The following is a 20,801-nucleotide window of genomic DNA, read 5'->3' on the forward strand; positions in this document are numbered from 1 at the left end:
ATCACTGCATGTTGTTGTCCACAGCATGTCTTTTGTTTTTTCTTCCTCACCCCCAACTGGTTGTGGGCGATGGCTGCCCCTCCATAGCCTGCTGGAAGTATTTTTTTCTGTTAAAAGGACATTTTTTTCTTCCCACTGTCGCCAAAGCGCTTCATATTAGGGGATCTTATGACTGTTGTGTTTTTCTCTGTATGTATTATAGTAGGGTCTACCTTACAATATAAAGCACCTTGAGGCAACTGTTGAAATGTTGACCTATGCTTCTTCTGAATGACTGAGCCCCTGTCTTCACCACCAAGCCTCAGCCCAGACAAACAGAGCCAATGGCTACACCATCACAGACCAGTACCTTGTCCATATCAATGCACTTGCCACATGATCTACTTGTTAGTCTCCCGACCCTTAAAGTTCCTTAAAGTCCTTCAACTGGGGCAGCAAATAATGCCCGACCTAGAGTTGGGCATTATCAGGTTTTTCTACAACCAATTACTATAGGAAAAAAGCAGAGACAAGCTCCTGTGGAGACTCTCCACCATGTAATTATCCCCAGAAATTCTGTTCATAAAAGTTGTGAGCACACATAGTGGTGGCGTTTCAGTTTCTTCATTTTTTTCTCTATAGAAGTTAGCTTTGTGTTGATGAACCCTGTTGGATGATGAAGGAATGCATGATCTGAAAGTCACATTGCATTTCCTAAGTCACATATAGGTGTACTAAAAATTCTCTAATACCCTGTGTATTTTTAGACATAACTGTTCACCATGTTTACATGGATTTTATAATATTTGTTCTTCTGATGTGTGCCTATGTCCAGAAGAGTGCATTATAACCACTGAACAGTTAGTCTTGTGTTGAAGAGCACCGACCCTGAAGTAGGAGCTACTCCACAAACAGGGTCTCTGGAAATTACTAGTTCCTACCATGCAGACAAAAAAAGGGGGGGGAACTTCCTGTAAGTCTTATAAGGTCTTGTTCCTCCGATCCAAACAAGCCTGTATGAAATATAAGGCTACAGGGGCTCCCTTCTTGGCGCAGAGCACAGCTTTGACCTAACCTTTGATCCTTCCTCACAGGGACCTCTGCAGACCTGTTCACGGAGCATGTCGGAGGAAACAGTGGATGGTGGAAACTGTATGAAACTATATGAAAACTGAAAACCTATCGCTGCAGGGAGGATGTAGGAGTTACCCATCTTCCTTAATGAATCTCATGCACGACAGCCACAGAAACTCTTTACACAACCTTTGCAATCCTTGGATTATTGGAGACAGATATAATTAAAATGCCTGCTACATGTCCCATTACTGTTCTTGATCTTTTCATCTTCTCTCTTCCCCCTCTTCATTTTCTTTCTCTTGTTTCCATACATGAACAGCTTCAACCGTCTGCCATTCCTGCTACTTTTTGACTGGTCTCAATTTAAAAAAAAAAAAAAAGAAGAAGAAGAAGAAGAAGAAGAAGAAGAAGAAGAAGAAGAAGAAGAAGAAGAAAGAAATACATTTAAGGTTTTGAAGATAAATTTTTCAGTTGTAGAGCTCATGAACTTCAAACAACATGTTTTCCAAACTGGACTCTGAGTCACTAACTTACAAGATGATACTGGTCCTGATGGAATCTGATAGTCATAATGTGAATAACCTGCTGAGGGATAAGAACTGGATGGATTTCTGTCTGAAATGCTGGAGATCAACTTTCCTTAAGAAAGAGAGCAGTTTGTTTTTTCATCTTCTCAGCTTGAAGTCTCTTTCTGTGTTCAGGCTCAGAGGATGTATAGAAAGGAGGCTTTATTGAAGCGATACAGAGCTGCAGAGAAAAGCTGCCAACATTCCTTCGAACTACATCTGTGACCTTCTTCTCCTCCTCCTCCTGTGAAACTGACTCCATTCATTTATTTTTTGTGTGCATGAACACAGCAAGACAGTACAAACAAGCCTCATTCCATAAATGTTGCAGGAAACAGACATCACATCGTCTTATCCTGAAGTGACATAAAGCTGTAACAGTGTAAACTGCTCCCACCTTGTGGACAAATGACTTCTCGAGCCTGAAAAGTACAATTCTGAATAAAAGCAGCAGGACATCTGCAGCTCTTCTAACACTTTCCCACTGAAACATGGAACAACTGGGTCTGCACAATGAAGATATTTGGTAGAGGTCACCGGCAATCCTCTCACATCATGTCTTGCCTTAGTTTCTCTGATTGGGTTCACACTCTGTCAGCCCAAATTTAGGGAATAAAGATAAATATATTAATGATAAAACAGTGGGAAAAGTTAAATTGATCCACAGAGGATCTACTTGTTTAATACTCTGCAAAATTTTTATTTAAACGTTCGATTTTGGGATATTTTGCTTCAGTGTATCAAAGTTTTTAAAGGTTCATCCATTTTTTGGATTCTAGGGTCATGGTGGGTGGTACCTGTCCCAGCTGTGATAGGGTGAAAGGTGGGGTACACCTGCATAGGCATTGGACTACGACAGGGGTTTCTGTGAAAAAATATTAATATTATTGTGACTACTATTAATATTTATCATGAAAATCAAATGTATCGGTATTTAAATACTTTTAATAAACTTTAATAAGTCTTCACAAGCCTTTTCTCCTGTCTGCAGTGACATTAAGCAGCTTTGAACTGATACAAGCTCAGCACAAGCAATACTCACTAGAACACACTAGAAAAATTAGAACATATTAGGACAAGGGTTCTATTGGATCCATGATTTCATTTTTACACATTTTTGTATCTATGCACAGTGTTGGGAAGGTTACTTTTAAAATGTATTCCATTACAGATTACATGCCCCAAAATGTATTCTGTAACGTATTCTGCTACGTTACTCAATGAGAGTAACGTATTCTGAATACTTTGGATTACTTAATATATTATCATGCTGTTTACAACTACGTGAATGTACTATTGCTGTGATTTATTACTGTTACTGAAGGTCTGCGGCTCCGAACCGTAGTAAAGGAACCTCTGGCTAATACAGTGGGTTCTGTGTTGGGGTCGTAGCCAAAAAATAGCTTTACTTTGTTCTCTGGGTCAACTTTGCTTGTGAGAGACAGAGAGAGGCGTTGAAAGGCTGCTCCAACGGAACTTATTGTTTTTGGAGGAAAACACGAACACGGTGTACAGTCGAGTTTTAATAGCTTACTTACAACTGGGCTCGTCAGGCACTCTTCTTGGCTGCAGTGGTTATTATTATATTTACATGCTTCCAGCTCCCGTTTTTGCTCGATGACAAGCAACATACTTTTCCTTTTTCTCCCTCCCTCGCTCACAGACACATAACGGGTATAGCAGTCCATTCTCCCTGCAGCACGGACTACACTGCCTATGATGCTACATTCTTTAGAGCTATACCTGTAGCATTCTGTCTATTAGCTTAGCACAACAACAACAAAAAGGCCTCTCTCACCCAGGAAACACGCAGATAGAGAGCGTCACCCTGTAACCATGGCAACCGTAACGCTGCCGCCTGGAGCAACAGAACGTAGCTGTCAAACAAAACCCAAACAGTCCTGACCCGCCACAATATGAAACAGGAAAGTACCGCTGTGTAATCCATTTATTTCAACAAAGTAACTGTATTCTAAATACCACCTTTTTAAACGGTAACTGTAACGGAATACAGTTACTCATATTTTGTATTTTAAATACGTAACGGCGGTACATGTATTCCGTTACTCCCCAAAACTGTCTATGCATAAAAACAAAGCTGACCTCCTACTTCATAGGAGGTGTGAGCATCACAGCAGATGCCTTTGTGTCAAAGTAACTAAGGATAAAACACAGAAAAACATGAAGGAGATTTTCCTGGCCTGGCTTTTTATAACCATCTTAAAAGTAGAACAAAAAGGGAAGAAAACTGCGAATCAGCATACAAACATTACCTGATGCTGCTGAAATGAAGCAGGGCAAAGTTAAAGAGGTTTTATTAGAGACATAGTAAGCATTTTGCAATTTGGCAAGATTTGTAAAAGTTTAAATTTCTTCAGTATTGAACAGCAGATCATTTATGAAAAAACAAACAAACAAACAGAGGCTGACAGCACTATACACAACGATGGTGCGTAACAAGCAAGCTAATAATGCAGAAAACTGAGATTTTTAGTACAAGAGAAGGAAAATGAAGTACATAAAGAGCTGCGTAGGAAGTGTGATTTTATTGTGGTGGAAGCAAGAATACCAAAGTAAGAGGGAATTATCTGTTTTAACTGTTTGACAGTTGTTGAAATAGTTTTGTGAGCTTTAACCTGAGATTAACCTGTGTTTGTGGCAAAATATATCTATATTTAAAAATGGATTCAGCCTTTAATGAATCAATATCACATTATTTAAACTAATTTGAATCAGGGAAATCAATTTTTCAAACCCAACTTTAACTCGGGGACAGAGAACAGCGTTTATTATAACTTATTACATGTTATTAAGGAACACAGAATTATTGTGTGGTCCAGAGAGTTTCTGATAAAAAACAACAACAACAAAAACAAGCAGGAAATGCAATTGCTGTGTTACTGTGTGTTCTCTCTCTCTCTCTCTCTCTCTCTCTCTCTCTCTCTCTCTCTCTCACACACACACTCACACACACACACACACACACACACACACCTACACACACGAAGTTTATTTCCAAATCACAGTGACAATGTGTTCCACAGAAATATGCATACAGTTAAAAAAAATAAATTAATGCAAAATAATGAAGAAGGAAACAGGACAACACTGAGAGGACGTTAAAGAAAAGCTGGTGTGTACAGGCAGGTGTTTAAAGGTTGTGGACTGAACTGACTGAACTGATTTAAAGTGAGAGGAACCTTGTTATACAGAGTCGGAGATGAAACGAAACTTTCCCTCCACCTTTGTTTTAATTCTGAACTGTGAAGCCTGTCAAAGTGGCTGACTCCTTGGTCACATCGGAGCAGGTATCGCATAGGTACAGCAACATGACAGAGCTGAAGCTGTAGTTTATATCCTGAGTCTGATTCAATGTGACAGAACCCAATGACCTTCTGTGCTTTTATTTTGAAGTGAGCTTCCTGTTGTCTGTGGGAATCAGGGCAGAACAAGACTTTGAATCCATCTGCTGTAGGACATCCTGAAACTAGAACCAACTTGGAGCTGGGCTGGACTCTGGGATCAGGTCCAGAAGAGGAATTAGGGGCACTTTAAGCTATAGTCTAGGTCCAGCTTGGTTCTGAATGACTGGAGCTCACCTGCACCTTTGATCCTGATGTCTGACTGAAACTAAGAGCTGTGGGACCATCGAGCAACAGGAAGCCGGTGAGACCGCAGAAACTCCACAGCCAAAGTTTCCATCTGTGACCAACAACGATGCACTCCACCATGCGGGTCAAACTGATCTACATCACACATACTTATCATCAATGTGAACACTCAAAACCTACACACACACACACACACACACACACACACACACACACACACACACACACACACACACACACACACACACACACACAGGTGTGGCAGGATCTATTGAGTTGCCCCCTGCTGTTGGCCTCTGTCCTGACCCCATTAACCAATCACAGGTTGAAACAAACACCCTTTATCTGGCAGGAAATGCCCCCCTACCCCTCTCTTCTTCTTTGGTATGTGCGACTCCTCTTAGGACCTGCAGGTCACCTTTCATTCATCATCACAAAGAAACTTCATCTCAGGAATCAGTGTTCCACACCAGTAACCGTGGCCCTAGGAAGCCTGACTTTTCCGTCTCCCACACACCTCGCCATCTTAAAATGTCAGTATCCACAGGCCGCACTGCTGCAAATAGGAAATAAATAAACAGAGACTACCAGGTGAGACAGACAAAATACAGCTTCAGAATCAGGTGAAACCAAAACATGATACAAGGTGAAACAGATGGAAGTGAGCAAGCTCCCCATACATACGAGGTCCCACATAGCCAAAGTCTCTTTCTGTTTTCTAGATTTAGCCTAACATCAGCGGTTGGGATGAACGGTCACATGATGCTGGTTATCAACTCATCAAGTTAACCCAGGATTTAACCTTTATGTTTACAAGAAGGGATGGGGCTGGCACCGTCAGAGGCTTGTACTACAAAGAAGGGCTTCATCTTATCCAGCTAACTTCAGGTTTAACCCTGGATTCTCTGTGCTGTGAAGGTGGTCCATTCTTACCTGGGTGTATCGCCATGGTAACTTATGCTGTCAAATTAGAGATCAATACAAATTTGTTCTTTGATTATTTTTTTTTCTACTGGCAGCAAACAATTTTACAACAGTTTTATATGTCCTGTTATAGTATCAGCTGTTAATGCTTATAGAAATAAGCATTAACAGCTGATACTAAAACAGGACATCTACACTGCACCCGCTGACCTGAAATCTGTACTAAGTTTGAATTCTATTTTAAGATTTAATCTTTAATCTCAAACAATAAACAGCAGTGAGTCTGCAGCTGAGAGGAAAAGAACCGAGACTTTCAGGAGCAAGCTATGGGTGGCACAGGAAGCTTTATTGTTTCTATGAATACATTTTCACAAAAAAGTCTCACAGCTCTAATGTGCAGCAGTCACCTCAGCAGCATGTTTAGTCTGCTTTATTTATTTATACCACTTTGTGCCACAAATCACCAGTCATTATACTTCAGGGCTATAACAGCAGCATATAAAGGTATGGAAGAGGGTGAGAAGAGTGTTGAGGTGCTGCAGAGAGCAGCCTGAGGAATGTGGCCATGCAGCTAACTCCGGTCTGACTGCTCATTCCCAGCCACAGGAAATTCCTTATAAGTCAGTAAAGGTGATTTCAAACTGTTTCCGTGCAGAAGATTTAACAACAGTCAAGCTAAGACCTTACTGATGGTTCCCGTGGCTTACAGCTAGAGGAGACAGGGATCGATCCTCCAACCTTCTCACTGGTGGCCACCCTGCTCTACCACATGAGCCACCAGTCATCAGTTATTTTTCTAAATAATGAATAAAGCATACACTTGCTGGTCCTTCCCGATCTCAGTTCTGCTCCAGCTTCTGAACAATAACATCACATTTTATGATAAAAATGTGTGACTGAAATCAAGTCATTACTGGTTCAGAGAAGCATGCTGACTGTTGGAAAAAAGAGTCGATGAGGTTTCGACAATTCAAACTTTATTAGCAGTTCCTCTGTATACACCACTGACTGGTTTTTCACGTCCTTAAAAACATTCTCTGTAAATTAAAGAGGGACTTATGTACATGTTAATGTGTGAAATCAGACACACAAAACAGATCTGAGCTCAGCAGCTGATTTAATATTTCTGCAGACAAGAAGCCGGAAAGAGAGACACATGGCAGAAAAGAAGACAGTCAGCAGGTGAAAGACATTTCTTTTTTTTTTTATCTGAGAAAACCAAAGAAGCCAGAGGTTAAAACAGACACTGCTAGAAAATGGGGAGAGGAAACAACAGTTGGCTGAATGTTGAAATTCATGCAGTTTAGGTTGAAGTCATGGCAGCTGGATTCCACTGTGGAGGCTGTGGGCTTGGCTCTGTCAGGAAACAGCACAGAAAACCTCGGTTCACTTCATACTGCTTCACTGCTCAGTGACTGATTCAAGTCTATCTGGGATGGACTCTTCACAGTAACAATTATTATATATGGCCTGCAGCCACTCCACTCCCTTTTTCCTTCTCTATCAGGTTCTCATTCTCCTCCTATCCCTGTATCCTCCTCTGTCACATCAGCCCTCTGCATGCCCCAATTTACTACACCCACAAACCTCCTCTGAGGTCTTCCTCTTTTCTTCCTATAGCCTATAGCTTAATCTTCATCATCCTTTATCCGATATATCCACTCTCTCATTGATTTCTAGTCCATCCCGCTCATTCTAATATCTTTAACTCCAAACCATCCATCACAGCAGGTCTCACTACTATCTTCTAAACCTTCTCTTTCATTGCTGCTGCTATGCTCTGTCACAAATCGCCCCTGATGCTTGTCTCGACCCTATCTGCACTCTCTTCTTCACCTTTCTTTAGACCACTAAGCCCATATTTAAACTCATCTGCCTTCACTGTCTGTATTCCTTACATGTCTCCCTCTCATTCACATGTATTCTTGCCTTGCTTTTACTCACTTTCCTTCTCTCTCCAGAGGCATACCTGGAGAGAAGAGGCTCGAGGGAGCAGGTGGAGGATTGCATTGGGAGGTCCATGCTCTCACCCCTTAGCCTGTCCATCACCACAGTAAACAAGAAGGGCTCAGGGCAGACCTGATGTAATCCCACCCCTACCTTGAACTCACCTGTCACCCTCTGTCCTCATAAATGTCCTGCACCACCACCCTTCCCTACACATACTTCCTCATGCAGTACCATAGCTACTCTCAGCAGCTGGTGATCCACAAAGACACAGCGAACACCAACCTTCTCTATAGTTCTCTCCATCAACACTCTCAAAGCAAACATCACATCTATAGAAGCTGCAAACAGTCACACTTTCGTGAAAACAAAATTAAAAAAAATGTTCCTTGAATTGGTGAAAAACAAGTCAGAGGTCTCCAAATGATGTCAGTAGAAAAGTAAAGTTTTTTTCTAATCTGTACACATTATCTTTGGAGTCAAAGGAAGTTAAATTTAGTACTAGTATAACTAGTATAAGACGTACTCTAGCACTTAGATTCTAATGAGCATTTAATAACTTTAGATTGACTACATGAAAGAAATGACACATTATTGTTGAAAATGCACTTATTTTTCTCAAGATATGTCACCATCTGGTTTGTTAATGTATGGTTCCTTTAGCATAAACATTTTCAGGATCTACTCCTATGTTTTATAGGAAAAGGATACTCTGGGCTTTGGAGAACTTAAATAGGTCCCATGAAAACAAAGACTGTGTTTTCCTATGATCTGTGATTATGGAGAGGTTTGTCTCCATCAGTGAAAACAATATGGTATGGTACCTGCAGTCGCTGAGCTCCCACAGCTCAGAGGCGAAGCATCTAACTGGTAGCTACAAGAAAACACAGATGTTCATTTTTACTTCAACAAGATGTGAAACACTTCATGTTTCCACTTTGTGCTTCTCAGAGAAGAAGTCGATTTGACTCAGTCTGAAATGTGATTGGCTGCGGATGTGATATGAAATTTACCCTGTTTGGTGACGGGGGTGGCATCATCTGATTGGTCCAGTTCACCAGCAGGTGTTGCTGTAACAAGAATAAGAATTAAGAACCTGAAGCTCAGTGATGCAAAGTCTGGTTCTACTGTGGCTCCCTTCATCTGAACTTTTAGTCTTATTGTCTGCTTCCTCTAATCCCAGTTAAGATTTTCAAATGAAACTCATCTAATATCTGTGTGAATGTTTTCCTTCATTAGCATCTTAAATCTTTGTCTATTAATGACTTCAAATTCTTTAAGTTAGTCTTTGAACTCTTCAAGAGTGTTTTCATTGTCAGCCTCTGATTTTTCACTCTGGGTTTTCTGATTGTTGTTTGGGACCACATGGATTTGTGACATAAATGACACCAGTTCATCATTTTTTACCTTCAGTGGAGTCCAGACCATCATCAATTTCATCAGGTTCTTCAGTATCTGCATTTTCAGATTCATCCTTAAAATCCTCCTCCTCCTCTTCTTCCTCCTTTATCTCTTGCTCCTCCTCATTTCCTTCCTCCAGTTCCTCCTGCTGCTCCTCCTTCTCATCCATATCTTCCTCTTTCTCTTCATTTTCATTATCTAACTCTTCCTTCTTCTCCTCTTCTGCCTCATCCTCCTCTTTATCCCCATCTAGCTCCTTCTCTTCATTTTCCTTCTCTAGCTCCTCCTCCTCTGGCTCGTCCTCCTCCTTATCCTCCTCTGGCTCATCCTCCTCCTCTTTCTCCTCCTCTAGCTCATCCTGCTTATCCTCCCCTAGCTCATCCTGATTATCGTTCTCTTTTTCCTCCTTCTCCTCCTCCACTTCTTTGAACTCCTCCTCCTTCTCCTCTTCTGTTTCTTCCTCCTCAGCCTCTTTCTCCTTCTCCTCTATCTCCACCATGTCTTCAATCTCACTGTTATTCATTTGGCTGTCTTCTTCAGCTGGAGTTACACTTTCCTCTTTGCTGTCCTCTTCTGTGATAGGCACCACCTCCCCCTCCTCCTCCTCACTGGTATCTTTTTCACTCGTTTCATCTCCCTTCTCCTTCACTTCCAGCTCTTCATCACTGAATGCCTCCCCCTCATCTTCTTTGTCACCATTAGGTGCTGGCTCAGACTCCGTGCTGGTGTCGGCGCTGTTTTCGGGCGCAGACTCTGCAGTCTCTGTGGATTGCAGATAATAATTATTGTCTGTGATGAACATGAGGAATAAGCTCATTGTCCTACAACTGTGCTTACACAGAAAGTAAAAACAAACTTTGTTATGAATCATGGATTCTGCTTCAATAAGAGCTGTAACACTCCTCATCATTTAACACACTTCCTGAGGACGTCACCCAAAGGTTGGAAGGAGGACACATGCTGAACTGGTTTTGCTTCACACTACACTCCCTCGTTTCTTAATGATTGACAAACCTTTCTCTTTACTGAGGTCAGTTAATCGCTCCCTTTAATGTGTTTCAACACCAACTAAGCTCAACAGATAATCATCCCACCAGGTAATGTGTGCCAGCTTTGAGTTGTTAATTGCTCAGATATACTCATATTAATAATCATCATATTAAGAAATTAATAAATGAGCTTTTTATTGCTGACTTCCTAAAATTGACGAGACTGCCATTTGGCTTAGAAGCAGTGTTGGGACTAACGCGTTATTAAGTAACGCGTTACAGTAACTACGTTATTATTCGTTACTTCGTGTGGTGCGCGTTATTCGTTACTTCGTGTGGTGGCTATCGCGGAGCTTCCACAGATTCAATAACATTAGCAAGTGGTGGAGGCAGCAGGTGGATGAAGGAAAAGGGAGGCAAGAGGAGAGACCCGAAGCGGCCGCTGGTCCGGGAGTGTCAGGTGAACTGAAGAAGTTATAACCTGCAGTCTATCTGGGTCAGATATAAACCAAGTTTAGGTGTAGTTATTTTTCGTTATGCTGACTTTTTCGTACTGCGTGCTAGCTAGCATGACGGAGTTTCTATACAGCTGGGTGGGTGCTATGTTACTGATGTTGAACTTTATTTTGTTCATAAGGTTAATTATTAGAGTTGCCAACCGTCCCGTAAAAAACGGAATCGTCTCGTATTCAGAGAAAATATTACGCGTTTCGTATTGAGGTGAAAATGAACAGTTTGTCCCGGACTTCAGCTACAATGAAAAAGACACAAAGCTGGAGTTATTCTGTGTTTACGCTGCACAGCTGCCTCTTCTTCTCTCATCCTCTCACCCTCCCTCTCCTGTTTCTACTTCAATCATGAAACTGATCAGTGATCAGCTGATTGGCTTTTCTCTCTTGTTTGTTTATCGCCCACTTTGCGCCAGAAAGAGGAAACCAGCGGATGTCGCGTTAAACAACAGCAGCACTTTTAAGCTTGATCAGCTGTTGTTAGAATTTATTTAATATTAATTTCTAGTGTCAGCTGATGTTTGCTGGAGCCACAGCTGTAAAACCTGCTGGTCATGATATCGGTTTGGTTATCTGGTGAGAGGGAAACATGAAGATGAAACCAGGAGATTGACTGAATCATCAGAGCTGTGATGGAGAAACAGGTTTACCTTTTAGTTAACATGAATGAGTTGAAGGGAAGTTATGAACTGTTTCTGAGAGACAAATAACACCAGGATCCTTTTCTAAGTAGTTGACAGCTGGTAACTGTGCAGGGGCGGATCTAACAAAGTGTTGCCAGGGGTCCATGTAGGGCATTAAAAGGGAAAGGGGGGGCCCAAAGAAATACTTTTCTTATTCTCATTTAAAATGTCTCACTTTTAAAAAAATAATTATCTGAGTCTTACAACAAACGATTGATAGATTGATACATATATACCATCAAAACAGTGTACATCACTGTCACAACAGTGTTTATTTTCATTCAAAGGCTTTATGATTTTTCCTATAATGGTGGGCCGGTCTCTAGTCAAAATGCCCGGGACGATTTTTTTGTCCCAGTCCAGCCCTGTATGCAGCTCATCTGCAGTCTGGTGTTACCTACATCTTCCTATTCAGAAGGCAGAATTTCCGAGTTCTGAGTACAATAGAAAGCACCATGACTGCAGTTTTTGTGTTGGATGTAAAAAGCAGGCTAGGATAGAATCAGGTGTGGGATTTCTCTTGTGGAAATGTGCACATTATTTTTTCCTTTCTATTGGTAGGTAGCACAGTGCACTTGTGGCAAGTAAGCAAGCTAGAAGACTGGCAATCTTGCTGGGTATCCAGTTACGGAAGCAACACATTAACAAGAGAATTCTGAGTAAAACCAAAGTTACTTTCCCTAGTAACTAGTTACTCTGAAAGTAACGAGTAACTTGAAGTAACTGAGTTACTTTTGATAGAAGTAACTAGTAATGTAACTAAGTTACTCATTTAAAGTAACTTACCCAACACTGCTTAGAAGTAAAGTGAACCTTGACATGCACATTTCTGTGGCTTACATATCAATGACATAGTCGGCACAGACCGGGACCCCTTCAGAATTTTACTTGTTAACAACTTTCCAGCAGCTACAGATGCACTACACTACTCAAGTTCGTTAAATGGGAAAAAGTGTGGTTCTTATACAGCACTTTTCTACTCTACTAGAACACTCAAAGTGCTTTAGTCAACGCATATTGTTGGAGAGTAACGGAATCCAAGCTTTACGTTTTTAAATACAAAATATGAGTAACTGTTTTCCGTTACAGTTACTGCTTAAATAGGTGATAATTAGAACACAGTTACTTTGCTGAAATAAATGGATTACACGGCAGTCATTACCTGTTTCATATGTTAGGCTATCCCCTCTCTAATTTTGGTAATTCCACGCATTGCCCTAAACCCAAACAAAACACGCAATAAGAAGCTCTAATGTACGTGTCCTATTAATGTTGGTGGTGTCAGTTACACAGTGGACCTGGAGCCAGCACAACCGAACCAGCAGTGCACGGGCAGGAATGCATTTCTTACTTGGAAATTCCGACACCACTTCACATTTAAAGAAGAAAGGAATGGGTGAAATCTGAGCGTTCAATGCAACCCATATGGAAAAGATTTATATAAATCTTATAAAGTTTGTATCTATCTTCTGTGAAACTTGTATGAAAAGCATACAAGAGTGAAAAAAGATATAAGATCCCTTGAAGAATCTAAGTTTTTACTATTTCTTTTCCATATGGGAAACTCTGTTTGGCAACAACCAAACTGCTCTCAGCGTCAAAAGACTTCAACCTAAAGAAACATCTGGAAGTAAGTTCTTTTTAAAAAACTGATGTTAGCATACTGCAACTACCTTGTAGTATATTTGATGTACTATTGCTGTGTGATTTATTACTATTACTGAAGGCTGCATTACAACCTGCTAGCTGCAAGTAATCATGTGCAGCTCTGAAAGCAGACAGAAAAAAAACATATTACTGATACAGACTTTTCTTTTTCTATATGAGATCACTGCAAAAAGTGCAGCCTTACCTAATGTCCACCCTACTGTTACTCATCTTATATTAGGATTTAAAAATCTAGTTGATATTGCTTTCAGAACTGCACACGATTACTTCCAGTTAGCAGGCTGTTAATGCTATTGCAATAGCATTGCAATAAATCACACAGCAATAGTACATTCATGTAGTTGTAAAAAGCATGACAACATATAAAGTAATCCATAATGTTGAGAATACTTTACTGATATTGAGTAACTTAATGGAATATGTCACAAACTACATTTTGGGCCTTGTATTCTGTAATCTGTAGTGGAATACATTTGAAAAGTAACTTTCCCAACACTCAACACAACTTATTCACCCATTCACATCCATTCTTACAAACTCTCGTTTCTATGTCTAAGCGCTTTCACAGCAAAATTAATGAATACAGGAGCAGTGTTGGTCAAGTTACTTGAAAAAAGTAATCAGTAACTAATTACTGATTACTTCCCAAAAAAGGTAATCCCGTTACTTTACTGATTCCTTATTTTCACAAGTAATTAATTACTCAGTTATTAAATTAGTTTACATATTTTTTTGTGTGTTTACACTCAGTCTTTCAAATAGATGCAAGTAAAACACAGCAGAAAATAAATAACATCAAAGACTAGCGGTCCTTTTGCTCTATTTTCACCTGTAAAGCAGGGGTAGGGTAGGCGGAGGTTTGCTGTGAATTTCCCATTACGTCGTAGCGCACTCGGTGCTTGCTTGGAAGTTTAGGGGTTTTTTCGCTGTAAAAAGAAGTTTTCTTCCCACGCACAACGGACGCTAATGTTTTTGTCACTTTTTATGAAATCAAACTCAAAGTAAGGTCAGTACTTCCACACTTTAAAGGCTGCACGCTCTCTTCCGCACTGATATATGATCCACTGTTGATCTGCACACAGCTGTTGTCACGAACGTCGCACTTGCTTACGTCACTGTCATGAGACATTCTCGCAAAAAATCACGGTTTTAGTAACGCAGCGTTCCTACGGGAAAGTAACGGTAATCTAATTACCGTTTTTGCAATAGTAATCCCTTACTTTACTTGTTACTTGAAAAAAGTAAGGGATTACACAAGTAATTGGATTACACAAGTAATCGGATTACATTTGTATTTGTAATGTCAGTACAAATACAGCTGCTTTGTGACGGCCTCAGAGGTTGTCTAAGAGAATACTGATAAATGGTAAATGGACTGGTTCTTATATAGCGCTTTTCTACTCTTCTGAGCACTCAAAGCACTTTACACAACTTGTGCATTCACCCATTCACACAAGCATATTGTTCTAAGTGCTTTCTAAGTAACATTCACACTGCATCGGAGAGCAATTTGGGGTTAATATCTTGCCCAAGGATATTACAAGGATGTTACAAGTTCAAAGGAGGTTTGACTTTGACTGGAACAGAGACGTGTGAAGCATGTCCTGCTTTTAGAAAGAACAGTCACAAGAATCACATCAATTTTCTATTTGTTCCTCATTCTTCCAGTGTGCTATTTTTAAAAACGAAACCACGCCCTAACCTTGTGTTTCAGTCTCCTCTGAAGGATCAGAAACAAAGGTAAAAAAAATTTTCCTTGTATGTTTTTAGAAAATTTAACTTCCTTCATCTCTCAGCTTGCTTGCTTGCTCTCAGTCTCAGTCCATCAAGTTTAAGAACGTTTAAGAAAACTAAAGACAAGAAAATATTTACCATTTGGCTGTTCCGCAGCATCTATGGAGATAAACATGTGTAAAGACGTATACAAAGTAGATTCTTTGTGCTTTGTGACATTTTAAGCAACATTTCAAAACTAGCTCCTTCCTGCATGCTTAAACCAAACCCACCAACAAATATGAAGAGATTTCCATGCTTTACTGGGTTGTAGTCAGCTGGACAGAGAGGTGAAAAAATTACCTTCAGTTTCTTCAGGAGAATCTTTAACGTCACCTGAGCAAGATATAAATAAAACTTGAGTGATGCTTTGTGTGTGTTTCATCATTTGTGTCTCAGCATGAAACAACAGTCTCCTCTCACCTTCACTGCTGTCAGCTGTAACATCAGCTTCATCACTGATGTCTGAACCACCTTACATGAAAGAAACAGAGTGAGAACAAAATCTGGGTAATTATTTGATTAATTCAGACTTTAAAGTGGATTTTAAGTTAAAATCAGCTTTATTACACTCACTGACCTGGTGGCTCAGTGGCATCAACTGAAGGAGCTGAAACACACAGAATGTTAAATGGACTGATTCTTGTATAGAGCCTTTCTAGTCTCCTGGAACCCCTTAAAACATTCACATATTCACATAAACATGTTCATCATTAAGTGCTTTGTATTGAACATTCACACACATTCATAATGCGAATGGAGAGCAACTTGGGGTTAGTATCTTGGATATAAGGATATTTGGCATAGAGACTGGAGCAGCCAGGGATCAAGCCACTGACCTTCCCATTAGTAGATGATCTGCTCTACCTCCTGCTACAGCAGTCCCATAGACAGATAGGTGAACACACACACAGTAATTAATGAGTTCCATCCCAGCAGGAGGTCTAGCCTTTCAAGCTTGAGTCCTCTACCAGAGGCCTTGGAGCTTGAGGGTCCTGCACAGTATCGTTCCTGTACCTAGGTTTGCACTCTTCTGGACAGAGATCTCAGATGTTGTTCCTGGGATCTGCTGGATCCACTTGCCTAGCTTTGATGTCACTGTACAGAGTGCTCTGATTACCACTGAGACCACAGTTACCTTCACCCTTCACATCTTCTAGAGTTCAGCCCAACTTTTTGTGTTCCTTCTTCCTGATGTTGCTTTTGTTTCATATAGCTACATCTGATTATTGCCATCTTCATCTGCTTCCTGCTTCTGCTTCCTCTGCTTCTCCACTATATCTATGTCCGGTTGGTTAGCTATCACCAGTTTGTCTGTCTGTACCTGGAAGACCCACCCCAGTGTCGCATTTTGACATCGGGACTTCAAAGCCATACTCAGCACAGATGTTTCTGTATACTATGCCAGCTACTTCGTTATGGCGCTCTATTTATGCACTGCCTGCCTGCCGGCATCTTACAGTGGCTTGCAAAAGTATTCGGCCACCTTGAACTTTTCCACATTTTGTCACATTACAGCCACAAACATGAATCAATTTTATTGGAATTCCACGTGAAAGACCAACACAAAGTGGTGTACACGTGAGAAGTGGAATGAAAATCATACATGATTCCAAACATTTTTTACAAATAAATAACTGAAAAGTGGGGTGTGCGTAATTATTCAGCCCCCTTTGGTCTGAGTGCAGTCAGTTGCCCATAGACATTGCCTGATTAGCTAATGACTAAATAGAGTGCACCTGTGTGTAATCTAATGTCAGTACAAATACAGCTGCTCTGTGACGGCCTCAGAGGTTGTCTAAGAGAATATTGGTAAATGGACTGGTTCTTATATAGCGCTTTTCTACTCTTCTGAGCACTCAAAGCGGTTTACACAACTTGTGCATTCACCCATTCACCCAAGTACATTGTTCTAAGTGCTTTCTAAGTAACATTCACACATTCACACATTCAACATTCACACTGGATGCAATTTGGGGTTAATGTCTTGCCCAAGGGTATTTGGCATGCAGACTAGGTGAAGCCATGAATCAAACCACCACCCTTACGACAGGTCAGGGATAAAGTTATTGAGAAATTTAAAGCAGGCTTAGGCTACAAAAAGATTTCCCAAGCCTTGAACATCCCACGGAGCACTGTTCAAGCCATCATTCAGAAATGGAAGGAGTATGGCACAACTGTAAACCTACCAAGACAAGGCCGCCCACCTAAACTCACAGGCCGAACAAGGAGAGCGCTGATCAGAAATGCAGCCAAGAGGCCCATGGTGACTCTGGACGGGCTGCAGAGATCTACAGCTCAGGTGGGGGAATCTGTCCATAGGACAACTGTTAGTCGTGCACTGCACAAAGTTGGCCTTTATGGAAGAGTGGCAAGAAGAAAGCCATTGTTAACAGAAAACCAGAAGAAGTCCCGTTTGTAGTTTGCCACAAGCCATGTGGGGGACACAGCAAACATGTGGAAGAAGGTGCTCTGGTCAGATGAGACCAAAATGGAACTTTTTGGCCAAAATGCAAAACGCTATGTGTGGCGGAAAACTAACACTGCACATCACTCTGAACACACCATCCCCACTGTCAGATATGGTGGTGGCAGCATCATGCTCTGGGGGTGCTTCTCTTCAGCAGGGACAGGGAAGCTGGTCAGAGTTGATGGGAAGATGGATGGAGCCAAATACAGGGCAATCTTGGAAGAAAACCTCTTGGAACCTGCAAAAGACTTGAGACTGGGGCGGAGGTTCACCTTCCAGCAGGACAACGACCCTAAACATAAAGCCAGGACAACAATGGAATGGTTTAAAACAAAACATATCCATGTGTTAGAATGGCCCAGTCAAAGTCCAGATCTAAATCCAATCGAGAATCTGTGCAAGATCTGAAAACTGCTGTTCACAAACGCTGTCCATCTAATCTGACTGAGCTGGAGCTGTTTTGCAAAGAAGAATGGGCAAGGATTTCAGTCTCTAGATGTGCAAAGCTGGAAGAGACAAACCCTAAAAGACTGGCAGCTGTAATTGCAGCAAAAGGTGATTCTACAAAGTATTGACTCAGGGGGCTGAATAATTACACACACCCCACTTTGCAGTTATTTATTTGTAAAAAATGTTTGGAATCATGTATGATTTTCGTTCCACTTCTCACGTGTGCACCACTTTGTGTTGGTCTTTCACGTGGAATTCCAATAAAATTGATTCATGTTTGTGGCTGTAATGTCACAAAATGTGGAAAAGTTCAAGGGGGCCGAATACTTTTGCAAGCCACTGTATGCCCCGCTGTGATGTGCAGGATTGGGCATATAAAGCTAGACTCTGTCAGAGCTCTACGCTCAGCCAGAGGATCAGTCAGCTGCGTTTGTGTCTGACCAGATGTGCAGATGCTCATTCCTCCTTCTTTGTCTGGACATAAAACAGTAGACCTGCTCCTAAAACCTTCATCTCACCTTCATCGCTGTCAGTCATGGCCACACCTTCATCGCTAACATCTGAATCAATTTACAGAAAAAACATGGTAGAGTTTGGATTAAGCGATGCAATGATGAACTGGATCACAGCTGTAATCTGGATAAGATTTATTTGAAATTAAGGATGAAAAAAAAATTACACTCCAGGCTCCACTGACCTGGTGACCCAGTGGCATCGACTGAAGGAGCTGAAGCACAGAGAGAGAGAGAGAAAGCGAAGGACAGGTGAGCACACGGACAGGTAAGCAGACAGGTAAGCAGAAAGATGAATAGAAAAGTTACCTTCAGTTTGCTCTTCACTTTCATGAACATCTGAGGAAACAGAAAAATAATTATGTGTGTGTGTGTGTGTGTGTGTGTGTGTGTGTGTGTGTGTGTCTGTGTGTCTAGTGTGAAGTGTAAACAATGTGAAGTGTGTGCTGTATTGTTACCTGGCTCTGTTGTGACAGGTTCACTTGTCCTGCCACCTAAAAACAAAATCAACAGAATAAACAATAGTGTGTGTGTGTGTCTGTGTGTGTGTGTGCGTGTGTATGTGTGTGTGTGTGTGTGTGTGCGCGCGCACTACCATTCAGGTGCTCCAACAGAGGCACAATTCTCTCTGGAACAGAAAAAAAAAAACACTTTCATATATCGACCTCTGAGGTCTGTAGGTGGTACTCCAGCCACCACTCACCACCTCGGACACAGACTGAACACTGATTTAAATTGAATTGTTTTTGAAACGACAGGATCAAAGGTCAAATCTTTAACTAATGCAAGCGACCTTATATTTACCATCTTCTGAGTTTCTCTCTGGAAGGAAAAGAAATGATGACATCAGACACACTGACCACATGTTTCATATCAAACGTGCCACATGTAAAATCATAACTGATGACTACGGGCTTTTAATACTAATGACCCTTAATTAGGTCACTACAGTTAATACAATCTGTAAAATAAATCTGTAAAAACACTTGAATTGTTAAATAATTATAATTTCATATGAAAATACAGACTGATAAACATGATTGATTAATGATATGATGATAATGATGTCATGGCTTACTCTGGACTGGAGCTGCAAGTGAAACAGCAACAAGCGCAAAGAGCAGCAACACAGTTGACCTGCAAAACACACACACACACACACACACACACACACACACACACACGCACACACACACACGATTTTCAATCCAAAGTGTTGCAAAGTGTGATTTGACTGCAGCCTGTTTGCATAATTTGACTATCTTGGTAAAAACATGAAGAACAAAAGCTTTTCGATGAATCGGTTGCTGTGATTTTGACATGTTTTCGATGTTTTTGCTAATAGTCTAAATGGAAATTTAAAGCTAAACGTAAATCTGAACCCAGAATAGGGTCAGATTTATCAGGAAATCTAATCAAAAACCATGACTTCTCTCTCAACACAACTGCAGGAAAGAAACTAAAGAACATGAAGTGATGAATGCCAGGTGATCAATCTCAGGTTAAATGACTGGGCTCCTTTGTGTCTCCTCCTCAGAAACACACAAAGCATCTATTCTTTACCAACATATAGCGAGCCAGCGCGGAGAACCTTTAAGGATCAGTGTGTTACTGTCGGTGAGAGGAAACAGGATTTATTCAGCCAGCAAACAACCCGAACACGGCCTGAACTCAGACAGCAGCACCACACAGAGCCAGACTTCACGCTGTAGTTTACTTTGAAATTATTTCACCTCTCTGTGTTACTGTACAATGTGAATCAGATCAAAGGTTGAAAAGGAGCTCTTGAAAAACTCTGAGAGTCATCGGCTTCATGATTTTCTCCAGGCAGAGAGCAGGAGTGCCTCTTGAGCTTTGTGAAACCATTTAAAGCGGTTCAAAGTTTGAAGACAGTCTTGACCCAGCAGGCTCATTTGTAGCTAAAGAATGAACTCACCGCTGCAGCATGTCGGTAATCCGCAGGTTGATGGAAGCTCTGATCAGGTGAAACTTAAGTGTATTTAAACTCGACTGAAAGAGAGCAGCAGCTTTTTATACTCCTCCTCTTCCTCCTCCTCCTCCTCTGCTCCCTCCTCCGATCACCTGGGCATCTGCACAGACTCACTTTGAGCTTCTTTAAAAGTGCCCTGTTTACATTCAGAGCACAGAATTAAATCCAAATTATTCTAGACCCTGTGGTGAATCAGCATGAAAAGCAAAGAGATGAAGGGTTAGAACAGAACAGCATTCACTTATTATTCAT

General features: G+C 41.0%; 1 protein-coding gene across 1 annotated transcript; it reads right to left on the reverse strand.

The window, feature by feature from the left end:
* Positions 1 to 7,124: 7,124 nt before the first annotated feature.
* stm (starmaker) lies at positions 7,125 to 20,600 on the reverse strand. Its single transcript, XM_087834893.1, has 15 exons — positions 20,496 to 20,600; positions 19,638 to 19,696; positions 19,364 to 19,381; positions 19,155 to 19,187; positions 19,018 to 19,053; positions 18,869 to 18,898; positions 18,745 to 18,774; positions 18,566 to 18,607; positions 15,708 to 15,737; positions 15,551 to 15,601; positions 15,431 to 15,463; positions 9,512 to 10,267; positions 9,118 to 9,174; positions 8,929 to 8,978; positions 7,125 to 7,513 (listed from the first exon to the last, which is right to left on the reverse strand). The coding sequence occupies exons 1-14, from the start codon at positions 20,504 to 20,506 to the stop codon at positions 8,968 to 8,970; spliced, it is 1,197 nt and encodes a 398-aa protein (XP_087691019.1). The 5' UTR covers positions 20,507 to 20,600; the 3' UTR covers positions 7,125 to 7,513; positions 8,929 to 8,967.
* Between the last annotated feature and the right edge of the window lie 201 nt (positions 20,601 to 20,801).

Source organism: Neolamprologus brichardi, chromosome 22, assembly GCF_056152115.1.
Source record: "Neolamprologus brichardi isolate AB-2024 chromosome 22, ASM5615211v1, whole genome shotgun sequence".
NCBI lineage: Eukaryota > Metazoa > Chordata > Actinopteri > Cichliformes > Cichlidae > Neolamprologus > Neolamprologus brichardi.

Coding starts and splice junctions, on each gene's coding strand:
- stm (XM_087834893.1), bottom strand. Junction 15,738..18,565: donor CATGACTGACAGCGATGAAG/GTGAGATGAAGG, acceptor TGTGTGTTTCAG/CTCCTTCAGTTGATGCCACT. Junction 9,175..9,511: donor TGGTCTGGACTCCACTGAAG/GTAAAAAATGAT, acceptor TTCTTGTTACAG/CAACACCTGCTGGTGAACTG.